The 14,848-nt window shown below is 35.2% G+C and overlaps 1 protein-coding gene across 1 annotated transcript; it reads left to right on the top strand.

Annotated features, from left to right (window-relative positions):
- The first annotated feature begins 7 nt into the window (after positions 1 to 7).
- On the top strand, positions 8 to 14,406 carry marchf5 (membrane-associated ring finger (C3HC4) 5). The gene is made up of 6 exons (XM_059565815.1): positions 8 to 254; positions 9,704 to 9,906; positions 12,776 to 12,906; positions 12,975 to 13,158; positions 13,949 to 14,115; positions 14,198 to 14,406. Exons 1-6 carry the CDS (start codon positions 211 to 213, stop codon positions 14,312 to 14,314), a joined length of 846 nt encoding a protein of 281 aa, XP_059421798.1. The 5' UTR covers positions 8 to 210; the 3' UTR covers positions 14,315 to 14,406.
- The last annotated feature ends 442 nt before the right edge of the window (positions 14,407 to 14,848 follow it).

Below are 14,848 nucleotides of genomic sequence, written 5' to 3' on the forward strand. Positions count from 1 at the left end.
CGCGCAGTCAATGGAGTCGCTGCGTGTTTCTGGAATTACTGACATTTATGAATATTCATTACTAGATCGGGTTATGTTAATCGATCTCAATGGTTTATAATCAGATTTCAGCCGTTGTTTACTGACAGTAAGACGCTCATATGCGTGTTTAGCACGGCGTTAAGATTCCCCGCGGCCTGTCATTAATTAAGTGTGTGGACTCATGTGAATATGGCAGAAGAGGGAGCGGCTGTGATGCAGCAGATTGTGGACAGGTGAGTGAAATTAATGCAATGTAAACAAACGGCTAATATCCGCTACTTATCAACCTGTCAGTAAAGGCGTTTGTGGACTTTCATATAGTTCGAAATATTCTTAAACCTAGATCAATATTCATAAAGAACAGTTAGAGTAGTTAATGAGTGATTGTTTGCAGGTGTAGTCTGTTACTTACATGATGTGACGTCTATGGCGAGGGGGCGTGTCCTTCATTTGGCCTTTAATTTTGTTTTGATTCAGTCTTGCTCTTTTGATTATATACTTTTTAGATTGTTTATGTTTAACAGCTCCTGTTCTAAAGATCCATCTATTGTTTAAACGTCTGATAACACACTGATTTGTGTCAGGAAACCGATGTGCAGAAGCAGAACTGACACAATATTAATTAACCATCAACAGAATATGCAGTATTGGTATTATTAATAGGCATTATATTCATGTTGGAATCGCCTGACAGACAATATTGTTTGGAAAAAGAATCGGTTAATACCTAATCAATATTTAATTACAAACAAGGTTAAGGAAATATCATTCAAAATTATACACAGTATTTAGCCAGCCAAACATTATTTGGTAAAATTCAAATCTGGTTTTGATATTAGTTGCTCTTTTTGTGTCAGTTGCCCTAAAAACTGCCCTTTTGTAAAACTATTTTGGCAAAATGTATGTGATTTAATTGTATAGAATATTGATCATCAATATATTTTTATTATGGAAATATGTATTATTTGGTATGTTGGAGAACAGCAAAGAAAAACACGATGACATGATAAAAAAAATCAACACGATAAATCTTATTTTTTTACATGCAAAATTTCATATTCACAAATGTAAGTTCTCGTGCAAAAAACCTTGTTTTATTTCTTTTAGGAAGGAAATGGAGCATTATATTGATACTATATGATTTTCTATGAAACAAAAAGCAATTAAAACATACAAATTTATATTAAAATATTAAAGCGTTTAGAAAATTTCACTGTGTACACATACATATTGTTTATGTCATGTGTAATGTTTGTTTATATCATGTATAATGTTTGTCTTATACATGTAATTATGATCTTGTTAATAAAAAAAAATTATTAATACGCATTAATGTTATTTTAAATATTGGGTTATTAAATTTGTTTTTTTATAGTAAGTCTACTTATAGAAATGTTTATTATGTGAGCTGTAAAGATGATAATTGTCCGAGTGGGGTAACTGGTTATGTGTAATAAATGTAATTCCTGATTCCTAAGCTTTTTTAATTCTTAGCATGTGTCACGTGAGTGCATATGTTACTGGCTTTAAGTTTTTTTTATTTTCAGTTATAAGACTTTGTAATATGTTAATTAACCATTTTTGAAATTGAAATAATTTCTCGTGTATGATAGCTTATCTCGTATTGACCCCAGAATATTCCTTTAGTAAAACAGAAATAAGAGGCTTGATTGGCTGTTTGATCTGCCTTGCACACCAGCAGATGATTTGGGAAAGGTTCATGGTAAAACCATTGCCTCATGACTTGCGTGATGTTGGTCTTAAGTATTATGAGCTTTTACTTTTAATGAACCCAACACAAAGGACAGTGTGTCCTGGAGAAGTTTATAATGGCACTGTTGTTGTGGTCAGTTTTTTTTTTCCAGATTGACCCTCAGGGGTCATAAATAAGCAGTCGAATATTCCATGTAGTTGCAGATTTTCTATATATAGGAGCATTTTTTGGTAAATGACATGGGCAAGTTCTCATTTCAGTAATTATTCATTGGGTCACTGTGTAGGGTCGAGCTGTTTGGTGTCCTGACCTTGTCCATGTTTTTGTTGTCCTGTTTGCCAGAGGGCCAGCACTTGCAAAATAAACTAGAGTGCACTGGCCAGCTGATGGGACACAATTGAGCGGATCTCTCCTTCCAGTCCAAAAAAAAAAAAAAAGACTGCTAAACTTTCATATGTTAGTATATATATATATTTACTATTTAAAATGAAATAAATTAATACTTTTATTCAGCAGAGAAGTATTAAATTAATCTAAAATGACAGTAAAAAAATACTTCTACTTCAAATAAATGCTGTTCTTTTGACATTAAGAAACCTAAAAAATATATGTAATAGAAATATCATGCATTTTCTTGAGAAGAAAATTCAAATGTCATTGAATCACCTGTAAAATATTGCATAAATATTGTAAATAAAATATAATATTTTGTATAATGTTATAAATATTAATATACACTACAGTTCACAGTTTTTATAAGACATTCCTATTTTTATTTAGCTTCGATTTAGGACATTGATCAAATGTGACAGTAAAGACAGACACTTACAATAATTTCTGTTGCAGTTCTTTGGATTTAGGATGTCCTTAATCAAATAACCTTGAATAGAAATGTAGCATGGTTCCCACAAAAATATGAAGCAGTCCAGCTGTTTTCAACATTTATATGAATAAAAATGTTTCTTGAGTAACATATTAGAATTTTTCCTGAAGGATCATGTGACACTAAAGACTAGAGTAATGATGCTGAAAATTCAGCCTTGCATTAAAGAAATGAATTTCATTTTAAAATATATACTCGCATGCAAAATTATTCACATAAAATTACAATTATATTTCACAATATTGCTGTTTTGACAGTGCTTTTGATCTATTAAATGCAGTTTTGCTAAGAGACTTATTTTAAAAACATTTAAAAATCTCACCGAGCCCAATCTTTTGAATGGAAGTAAATGTGAACGTGTTGTCACCTCATATGTGTGTTTACATCTGAGGAAATAGGCGTTGAGAGGAAAGAACTGGACTAGCTGGTGTGTACACCGGTTTATTGGCACATTAGCCGGTTTGCAGACATATCTGTGTCAGTTGTTATGGTAAAAGCTCTCATCTCTCTCAAATGGATCCTGCATCCTTCTCTAATGTCCGTCACTGAGGCAACAACCTTCACAGGTCTGTGTGGAAGCAGATAGTCGTCACAGCTCTATCAGACTCCAAAACGTGGCCTTATCGAGGCCTGCCACCCGCAGCTGCTTTCTGTGCAATGTAGAAAAGATGGGCTCATGCTTAAATCCTGACCTTTACGTGGCAGACACTCTATCACCCTCTTTTGTTCTCGTCGGTATTCAGAAAGCTGGCTCCGTTTATTTTGTCTGTTTTTAAACCTCACTTTCTCTGTCTTACTGTTTTTCCCATCCAGCTTTGATGTGTTTCCACATCATCATGGATGAAACAAATGTGTGTCTGAGTCATGTTTGAAAAGTGTCTGGAAATAATCCACCATCATTTGGACCTTTGGTGTTATGTTTCTGTTTGAAAGTCAATTAAATGCAGTATTGCATGGTGCCCATGCTAATTGCTTTGGAAGCCCATTTCTGCCTTGGGAAAAAAAAAATATTTATTTAAAGGTAACTGTCACTTTGTCTCACAATTGTGACTTTTTCCTTGTAATTGTGAGTTTCTATCTTACAGCTCATTGTCGGCGCTATAACCACAAGGCTATTGGTGCAGAATTTTTCCCTTACAATTCTGAATTTAGAATTTGCAATTCCGTCTGAATTTTGAGATGTAAACTCAAAAATTGCAAGAAAAGATATTCCATTGTGGAAACTGGCTTTAATAAATTGCTAATATTCCACTAGGTTTTAACGTTTCCTGAAGAAAATGTTTGTGCAAAACTGATTCAGTCAAAATGTGACTTACTGTTGCACTAAAACAGACGTATAGGCCTAGATTTTTTAGAAATGCTGGTAATTCTATGTAGTAATTCTGGCTTTATACATTAGCTGGTGAAACGTGATCTTGTGGATGGGTCTTGTGACTCTGACTACAGGGGAAAGGGTGACCACTCAAGAACAAATATAGACCACAAGTTCAAGATGACTGGAGTTACTGGAAAACAGTGACTGAAGTTACATGAACTGCAATGTAGCTGGTGCTTGACCGGTGCACCAACTGTAAGCTAGTCACAGATTTGGTTCTGTGGAATAGAGACAAACTTTAAGCAGCAGTTTTTTTTTTTTTTTTTTTTTGGGTGCATGATAAATATCGGCCAATAATTAATGTGCATTTTGTCAGTAAAGCCAGTTCTCTAATCAGCCTTAAATTCCATCACGTGCATGATTTCACATAGAGCAGCGTTTACTACACAATATATATATATTTTATTTATTTACCCTGTGCATTATTTAGGCAATCAGGAATTTGCTTGCTTCCATGTTCAGTATAAATACATTAGTTTAAGGTTTATATTAATAGTTCTATTAGCTGGTATATGAAATGAATAAAAATGCAGTCGCTTTAATGCCAGACAAAATGTCCTAATCGATGCAGCTCTATTTGTGTCAGTAACGTCTGTGATCTCAGCTCTTCTTCTGATGCTCGACAACTACTTTCACTCACTGAAGTTGCTGGAAGATCATCACAGTCATGTGACCACAGCCAAATGAATAAACTCATTGCGCTGAGATTTTAATGCCTCTTTAAATGCAGACTGACCTGTGTGTGTAGCAATGAGAACATGCAGGAGAGTGTGTCATTGTAACACTCTGTGTTCTTTTCAATGCTTTAATATAATTATTGCTCATACTTAGTTTGAGGTTTGTCAAGGAGTTTAACATTAGAGGACATTATCTGGCCAAGAGGAAGCATTTAAACTTCCACAGACTTATTCCTGTTTTTGAAACCGTAGCCACTTAATTCATGAAAACTACTCCTGTATGAAATAGGAGCTGATGTTATGGCTCTAGAGATCAGGATTTTTAAACTATCATCAGGGATATCAGTTCCAGAGACCCCCTCGCTGTTGTATAGATTGTCTTTCTGTGTCATGTAACCGGCTCTCAACATGTAAAGAAAGGCAAGCGGTATCGACTTTCTGACCTCCTGATGGTATCTCATACACTAGAGCTATATTCTGCAAGAGCTCAAGTAGTAATGTGAATCTGTTAGAGGTGGAGAAGTGTCTTATTGGCATCTAAGAGGGATTTTTGCAGCATTTGTTCCCGGAATATGATTTAATGGGAAATGGTCTGGTGTGCTGGAGATATTTTAAGCATCATATATGTCATCACAAAAAGTGCGGAAGAGTAATTCTGTCACGTGTCTTCAGATAGAGAAGTGAACAGAATATGATCACAGTTGTGTTATTAGCCTTATTATTCAAAAGTTGTTTGGTTTGCACATGTGGGGATAAGCTGCTGTAATAATCTAAATATTTTTATTCATCAATCATTATTATTTTTAATTGTTAGTATATATTTTAGTGGATTATGTATTAGCAGTACTTTAATTTTTATTAGGTTATTTCAAAATGATATTAGTATATATTTTATGAACTTATTTATTCGTGGTTTAAAGCACAATTGTTAATGAAATAATTGACGTATCTGTGAATGATTTTTCTCCCTCAAAACAAAAATCTTGTCATCAAAATTCTTATTTTTAAACCTTGCATAAGGGGAGAATGTCATTCTTGCAAAAATCAATGAGAATAATGTTGATTAATTAGTAGTTTATTTATTTGTATAGTTCATGTATTTATTTTATGACATTAGTGTATATTTTATTTTGTGTGTTAGTAGTATTTTATTATTTATTTGTTTAATTTATTTAAAATAAACATTTAAAATACATGTAAAAAATGTATTTATTTATTAATTTGTGGTTTAAAGCACAATTTTTAATAAAAAAAAAAATGCAATGATTCGTCGAAAAAAAATTCTCCCACAAAACAGTTAAAAATCTCATCATGCCATCATTGTGTGAATTTGACTGCAGATTATATCCTGTAGTTTGAAACTTTACCCCTGCTGAGTGAAGGAAACAAGCCTAAATCAGATTGTGTTTCACAGCACAATTTGTTTTACCTTGTTTATTGGCTGATAATCTGGTTGTCTGACCTTTCACGGTGCATCGTAATGAACGCAGCTCTTAGTGTGTAAATCCATGCTATGCAAGTGTGCTGAAGTGAGGGCAACGGTGAGATGTCTTGGGTTTCACACAGGTGATGATCATGTTTCTGATGGTTGTCGTGATGGAGGCACAGTTACAGGAACAGTAGAAGCAGCTTCTTAAGGAAGATTGAGAAGAATCTTCATCCACAGCACTGATCTTCTGAAGATCTTCGATCATTTTGTCACTTTTCATATGTGACCTTGGACCACAAAACCAGTCTTAAGTGTCAATTTTTTGAAATTGAGATTTATACATAATCTGAATAAATAAGCTTTCCATTGATGTATGGTTTATTAGCATCGGACAATATTTGGCCGAGATACAGCTTTTAGAATATCTGGAATCTGAGGGTGCAAGAAAATCTAAATATTGAGAAAATCCCTTAAAATTCTTAGCAATGCATATTACTAATCAAAAATTAAGTATATGATATATTTATGGTAGGAAATTTACAAAATATCTTCATTGAACATGATCTTTACCTAATATTCTAAAGAATTTTGGCATAAAAGAAAAATCAATTTTTACCCATACAATGTTTTTTTTTTTTTTTTTTTTGGCTATTGCTAAAAATATACCCCAGCAACTGAAGACTGAAGGTTTTGTGGTCCAGGGTCACATATTGCTTCTGGTCTTTTGTCCTTGCTCTATGAGAGAATTCATCCAAACACAATCTAAAATAATTTTCTTGTTCTGTTATTTGCAGTGTTTGGAATAACGGCGTTTAAAAGAATGGCGTTAGGTAACAATGTTATTTTTTCAGTAACGGGGTAATCTAACTAATTACTTTTCCCGTCGTTACAACGCCGTTAACGTTACTGAACGTTAAATGCGGTGCGTTACTATGCATTGATTTAATATGCAATCCGAACGCACCCCTGGCTCACACAGTGAGTGAGCAGGTGGGTTAATAACGAGATAAGCGATTATGATTGGCTAAGGCAGAGTTATGTGTTTCATGGTAGCCAATCAGAGCCAGTGTTTTTACACACACACGCCAGCGGCGTCACACACACGCAACAGCTACACAGAGATTCGCAGCAGCAGCAGAAATGGCGAGTCAGGAGCAATCCGATGAAAAGTTGGCATTTTCAAGGTGGAGATATAAGCACTACTTCAAATTCATTGTAGTCCAAGGCAAGACCGTGCATGTAATGTGTACATGTAATGTTTGACACACACATCTAAAAAGCTAGTGGCCAAAAACACTTTTCTTACAAAGACAATACTTGAAATGCAGGATAAAATTCTTGCTGTCTGTTGACGTGCAATGAATATCGAAAGTTATGTACGAACACCTGTCTGTTTTACTTATTTCAACTGACTTGTGAAAACTGCTAAAAAAAAAAACAAACAAATTCTTTGACATTTAGCAACTTTTTTTTTTTTTACAGTAACGCAAATAGTTACTTTCCCTGGTAACGAGTTACTTTTATTATAGAGTAATTCAGTTACCTTTTTGGAACAAGTAGTGAGTAACTATAACTAATTACTTTTTTAAAGTAACGTTCCCAACAGTGGTAATTTGTCATTCCCAAAACTGGTATACATCTTCCACCTTTTTTGTTTTTTTAACTAAATATTTTATGCTTTTGTGCAATTGTTCACCCAAAAATTAAAAATTTGCTGAAAATGTACTCACCTTTAGGCCATCCATGATGTAGTTGAGTTTGATCAGGATTGAAGGTCACTTGCTCACCAATGTATCCTCTGCAGTATATGGGTGCATGGGGTTGAGCTGATAGAAAGCTCAAAATAACCCACAAGTAATCCATTCCAGTCCTTCAATTAACATATTGTGAAGCAAAAACTTGTGTTTGTAATAAATGTATCATGTATTTACATACCAATAAGCTTAATTTAACCAAGTTTATGTTTTATGTTTTCCCTCAAAAATAGCACCAAAAGTTATTTTTGTACATTAAAGTGCCCCTATTTTAAGTTATGAAAGGTTCGTATTTTGGTTTTTGGGAGTCCCCAGCAACAGGTTGACATGCATGCAAGGTCAAAAAACACTTTCATCATCTTATAATAGGCATTTATTTTTACCTTTATTTGTTCAACGACTCTGAAATGATTCGTTTAACGATTAATTTTTCCAAACCCCTCTTTTGCATGACGCTAATCTGCAGTGATTGATCCGATTGTTCTCATTTTCATTTCATCATGCCTGTAATGCCTGATAAAGCAGCGTTTGTGAGCACAGTGCTGCTTTGTGTACAGCATTACTGGGGATACAGCTATTTTACCACTCCAAAAGTGGCACTTAGTGGCAAAGAATGAATTGGCATTTTCATTCAGACCAATGCGAAAATATCAACCCTTGGGCGGGCAATATACTAATGTTTCATGTTGACATCAACATGAAATGGCTTGGGATTCATTTTAAAAATGACTTGTTTCAGTGATTCAGAGTCAACGCTTTCTTTTAAGAGACCGTAACTTTATACACTGTGCACTTTCAGATTTAAGACTTTGCAGGATGTTTTCATTCACTTTGAGCTGTTACACACTGCATGAAAGGTCATTTTCAATAATCCATAATAGGGGCACTTTAAATTAACCTGAGATATTATTTAAATTGAGATCAGGGGCCTGTTTCATAAACCAAGTTTACCAAATAAGCCAGACTTATTTCAGTTAGTCTGCCTTATGTTGAACCAAATCTACTAACAATACATCATACTAATTGTAGAAAACCTGGTTTATTTGGTAAACTTGTTTTAGAAGACAGGCCATGTTTTAAAGAAGATGCAAAGGTGCATAAAAGCACAAATCTGTGTGTTCTTGTTTGGGTCTGGGATTGTCATCTGATGGACCTGAGATGATCACAGGTGACTGATTTCAGTCACCCGAGAGGCTCTTTATCCCTCATGTTTTATTCAGAAACAGACAGAATGGAAAATCTCACTCAGGAACCTGAGAGAACAGCCGAGTCTCGATCCCTCCTCCAGCAGAGATTTGACATCGATTATTTACAGGATCATCATTAAACATTGTCATTTAGATGTAGAGCAAACAATTCAACAGTATATTTGCTTCTATTCAGTGATTGCCACGATGATATACACAATTTTGGGCTTTTCTCAGCAAACAAACTTATATGTGATTGAGCATGCAGTTCTGATCATTTGAGTAATTCGCAGCTTATACTAAGGCCTTATATTAAATAAAACCAGTTTTACTTGAATGCGTTGGTTTAGACAGCTAGGTTGTTAAAAAGACAGTAAGATCAAAATGATAACCTGTTTTTTTTTTCAGTTCATGATCTTGTTTCATTTGTGCTTAGTCACTGACCCATATTTCTCTGCGGTTGGCTGTCTTTGTTTTTTTTTTTGTGCCAACTGTCCCTTGATACTTTTAAGAGTTGAACTATAAAAATAGCTCCAGGAGCCTTGAACTTTACACAGTTACATGACAAACGTTGTCTTCACCATTCAGTTGTTATACTTTGGCCTGGATGAAACACTGAGCCGAGCACTGATGTGTTTCTGTGTGTGTGTGTGTGTGTTTCAGGAGTTGTTGGGTGTGTTTTGCCACAGATGAGGATGACCGTACGGCGGAGTGGGTGCGTCCGTGCCGCTGCCGTGGTTCGACTAAATGGGTTCATCAGTCGTGTCTTCAGCGCTGGGTTGATGAGAAACAGAGGGGCAACAGCACCGCACGTGTCACCTGCCCACAATGCAATGCTGAATACCTTATCGTGTTCCCTAAACTTGGTATGACAACCCATGTGTCAGTTTACATTCTTAAAAATGTGTCTTGGATCCCTGTTTAATATATGAAGTCAACTTTACACCATTTATTAGTTGATTTTCCTAATTAAAAATTTTTTTGAAAGAAGTGTCTTTTGTTCAACAACATTCTTTATATGATCAAAATATTGTAAAATGATATTACAATTTAAAATAACTTTTTTTAAATGTGTATCTTTTTTTAAAACTTTTTCAGTGTCTCATGGTCCTCAAGAAAACAAGAAAACTCAATTAGAAGCATTTCTTATTATTACCAGTGCTGAAAACAGCTGCTTAATATTTTTGTGAAAACATCATAGTTTTTTTTTTCAGGATTCTTGGATGAATAAAGTTTTTTTTTATATGGAAGTCTTTCTTAACATTTTAAAAACGTGAACTTTACTATTAACTTTTTATGCAGTTTAATGCATCAGTTTAATGCATCCTTCCAAAATAGTATTCATTTCCTGCAAATAAAAATAAAAAAAGAGTAGTGAGGTTATGTTTATTTTAGTGCTGTCAAATATTAATTGCAATTAATCGCATCCAAAATAAAAGTTTTTGTTTACATAATATGTGTGTTCTGTGTATATTTAAGTATATATAAATAAACACCCATGCATGTATATATTTAAGAAAAATTGTAAGTTTATATTAAATTAAATTATATTTATATATAATATACATTTATATATACATGTAAATACATTTAAATATTTTTAAAACATACTCTGTATGTGTAAATATATTATGTAAATAAAAACTTATTTTGGATGCGATTAATCGCTTGACAGCACTAATTTATCGTTGACGTTTTTGGCGTGAACAGATTTTAAAACCATTTTTCTTGAGATTTACATCAGAGATACTTTTAAAAATATGTCATTTTGAAAGATACAAGATTGTAGTGAAAGTGAATATATTTGATAGATTGCCCTGCCATTGCTGCAAATATAATAAAGCGCTCACTTTCACGTCACACATGACGAGCAAAATTCTGGACATTTGTGACATTCTTGCACTTTCAGACTTTATCAGGCTTCATCAAATGTCACTACGGTAGTTTTGAATAGATGCACTTGTTTATTTAGTTTTTTTTGCACTTCATAGGTCAATCCTGATTCCAGAGAAGTCCCTCTTTTTGATTTTGGTGATGAGGATTTGCTTGTGATTCCAGTAATCCTCTGCTCACGAAACGAAATGTCATTTTTCATCCTCTTGTGTGTCGTCTCTTATGTAAATTGATCAGGTTGAGAGTATAACAGCATTAGTTTCTCTTCACGCTGTGCTAATAATCTTCCTCCTGAGGCCCAGTCTGTCGTCCTCTCTCGCTCTCTGTCTCTTTCCACAGCCACGGGTTTATTCTGGGATACGGTTGTCAGGGTGACCGTGGCCAGCTGTGAAATTGCACCAATCATGCTCTCCGTTCAACTGTCAAACTGTAGGAATGCGAGACGATACGAATGTCATAACTCGTGAACATGAGTTTCACAGCAAAACCACTTTAGTTGCATTGCGAGCTTGTCTTGTGAATTAAATGTGTTTGGTCAAGAAAGATTGGGACACAAAATATATGCCATGTGATAGTGTAGTGAGTGTCACTGATTCTTTTTAACGAATTTCAGAATCATTTTTAATCAGTAAAATGCTCCCTAGGTGGGTAGCTGACTATGGTTTGGAACTTTAGTTGGTATTTTATATATGAGCATGGTACGCAGATCTGCCACTTTGCTCAGAAAAGCCATAACTGTGAAGGTGAAAGACCATCTTTTTTTTTCCAAATATATTACTCCTGATTGACTCTCAAGATGTTCTTCAGACCACTGCAGCTGACATCACATTGAAGTTGTTTTACGCAGCCTGGCACTGGAGAGGGTTTGTAGGGAACAGAAAGTCCTTATTCCACAGCCGTTCTTTGGCAGAGCAGTGAAGCTGGTGTAAAACGAGGAAGAATAGACTCTGCAGATGTATTCCTGCTTAGGGGAGTTTATTTTTTAATGATCTTAATAATGGAATCTGTGGCCGGCAGCAGAAGCGCCTGAGTGTTTCCTCTTGCCAGTAGACATTAGGTTGACGTTGCAGCGCTAGAGAGAACGTGAACCAGATTCCAGCGCTGTCATCAGAATATTACATATTAATATTCCCGAGAGCGGTCAGTGATCCCAACACACACACACACAGAGTGTCCAGAGACTTGTCCTGCAGTGGAGGGTATTTATAGGATGAGAGGAAAGCAGGTTGTCGGTCGATAAATATTACATGATTTCCTCTTGATGTCCACCTTGAGTGTTTCCTCATTCCTTTCTGGGTCTGTTCCACTGTGTGCAGCTTTATTCCTGAGTCATTTAGGATGCAGTCATCATAGGTCGAGCATAGAACAGTAAAGAGCTCGTGTCATCATGGTCATAGTGAATTAAATGGGCTGATCGACAGTTACTTGTGTGTTCGTCTCTTTCTGTGGACAACTTCACATTTTGATAAACGATCATATATTTTCATTTGTAAGTTGCTTTGGATAAAAGCGTCTGCCAAATGACTAAATGTAAATATATAGTCAGAAGAGCATTTAATGGCCTGTTGGTTCCCGATCATAATATCTTCTTCTGCCCCCTGCTGGAGAGGAGGGGAACCAGAGACACTTCTCTCTCATTTCTGGATTCATCACTGCTTGATCCTCACGTGATGGTCACATGATTCAGACCTCAATATCACCTAATTTTTATCATTTAAAATCTCTTGTTTTATGATATTGTTTCTTAAATAGATTCATGTCTGCATGATGATATAAATAGCAATATACTGTAGAGCCTTTTACAGTTTCCTATAAAGATGCACTACATGCATTTATGTGCAGGGCCGGTGGTGTATGTGCTGGATTTGGCAGACCGGTTGATCTCGAAGGCCTGTCCGTTTGCTGCGGCCGGTATCATGGTGGGGTCTATTTACTGGACGGCCGTCACATACGGCGCGGTGACTGTCATGCAGGTGAGACGTCACTCACAGATGAAATGATTTTACAAGCGTTATTTGATTCTTAAGCCTCTGTCTCTCAGGTTGTGGGTCATAAGGAAGGTCTGGATGTGATGGAACGAGCCGACCCTCTCTTCTTGTTGATTGGTCTACCAACTATCCCAGTTATGCTAATTCTAGGGAAGATGATTCGCTGGGAGGATTATGTGCTCCGCCTCTGGAGGAAATACTCCAATAAGCTTCAGATCCTCAACAGTATTTTCCCAGGTCGGTGTTGACAACACAGACTCTGTGTGTGTGTGTGTGTGTATTGGTCACCTAGGCTGCATTTATTTGATCAAAAATACAGAAAATATTTATTGTTTACTAATGCAGTTTAAAATAACAGTTTTTGTGCGTTAATAAATTTAAAGATGTAATTTATTTCTGTCAATTTTCAGCATCATTACTCCAGTCTTCAGTGTCACATGATTCTTCAGAAATCATTCTAATATGCTGATTTGTTAAGTTGAAAATAAATTGGGCTTACAAAATAGGTTTATTTCTAATATCCAATATAGTTTTTAATATACTTTATAGTTTTACATATCGTTGCATAATATCTTAATTTATATCCACATTTAATCATGTTTTATTTGTTATAATGATTGTTTATTATTTAATAATTATGTGTATTATTTAATTTAAATATTAATATTAAGTCTGATGACTAATTTAATTTAAGTCGCTATATTTGTAGAAATAGCCAAATTATCGATTTTCTTTTATGCCAAAAATCATTAGGATATTAAGTAAAGATTATATAATAAGTAAATTTCCTACCACAGATACATCAAATCTTAATTTTTGATTAGTAATATGCATTGCTAAGAACTTCATTGCTGACAACTTCAAAGGTGATTTTCTCAGTATTTAGTCAATTTTTAAGTGCCAGATGGAAAGCTGAACTGCCTGACATGTCTGTTCATCACTACTTCTGTTGGTTATTACAAGCTTCTGTGAAACTGTCAACAAAAATGTTGATAAATCTTGTTTCTCGCCCTGTGATGCGGCGCAGGTATTGGCTGCCCAGTGCCGAGGATCCCGGCGGAGGCCAGTCCGCTGGCCGATCATGTGTCTGCCACACGCATCCTGTGCGGCGCCCTCGTGTTCCCCACCATCGCCACCATCGTAGGTAAACTGATGTTCAGCAGCGTCAACTCAAATCTTCAGAGGACCATTCTGGTACGAGAAAATCCTGGAAAACTGTTACAGTGATTAATACACGCGTATCCTCACACTGATGACATTTCTCTTTCTGTCTTAGGGTGGCATTGCCTTTGTGGCTATTAAAGGGGCTTTTAAGGTTTATTTCAAGCAGCAGCAGTATCTCCGACAAGCTCATCGCAAGATCCTCAATTTCCCCGAGACGGAGGAGGCCTGAGCTCATCATCAAACCTCTGCTCGATTCCAGACTTTTCACTGACGCTGGATTCGGTGATTGTGACTGCTGCGTTTGGAGTTTGAACAGTGATTCAGTTGTTTCAGTTGATATAAACAGACCGGAGAGTTGTGTTACTTATTTTATGGGCTTTGACATTTTAAGAAAGAAAATAAATATTGAAAGGTTTTATATTAAGTGGTTGTTTTTTTATTGAATTAGAAATGTTCAGGTGAATCATCAATGTTAAATACTAAAGGCCAATGTAAACATCTCTTATAAAATCATCTTTTTTGTTGTTCTTCTCGAATGAATTTCACAAAGAAATATCCCCATATTTTACACCTGAGTCAAAAGAAATCAATTGTTTTGCATATTAAAAAGGCAAGTCTGGTCACAATTATTTTTGTTTCAATTTAGAACATATCATATATACAATTAAAATTATACTTAACAAAAATCTCTAATTGAAAATTTGTTTTGTTTTAGCATTTAATCATGGAAATTATTTCTCAAATCTAAAAAGTCACATTTATT

This window comes from Carassius carassius, chromosome 14, assembly GCF_963082965.1.
Source record: "Carassius carassius chromosome 14, fCarCar2.1, whole genome shotgun sequence".
Taxonomy (NCBI): domain Eukaryota; kingdom Metazoa; phylum Chordata; class Actinopteri; order Cypriniformes; family Cyprinidae; genus Carassius; species Carassius carassius.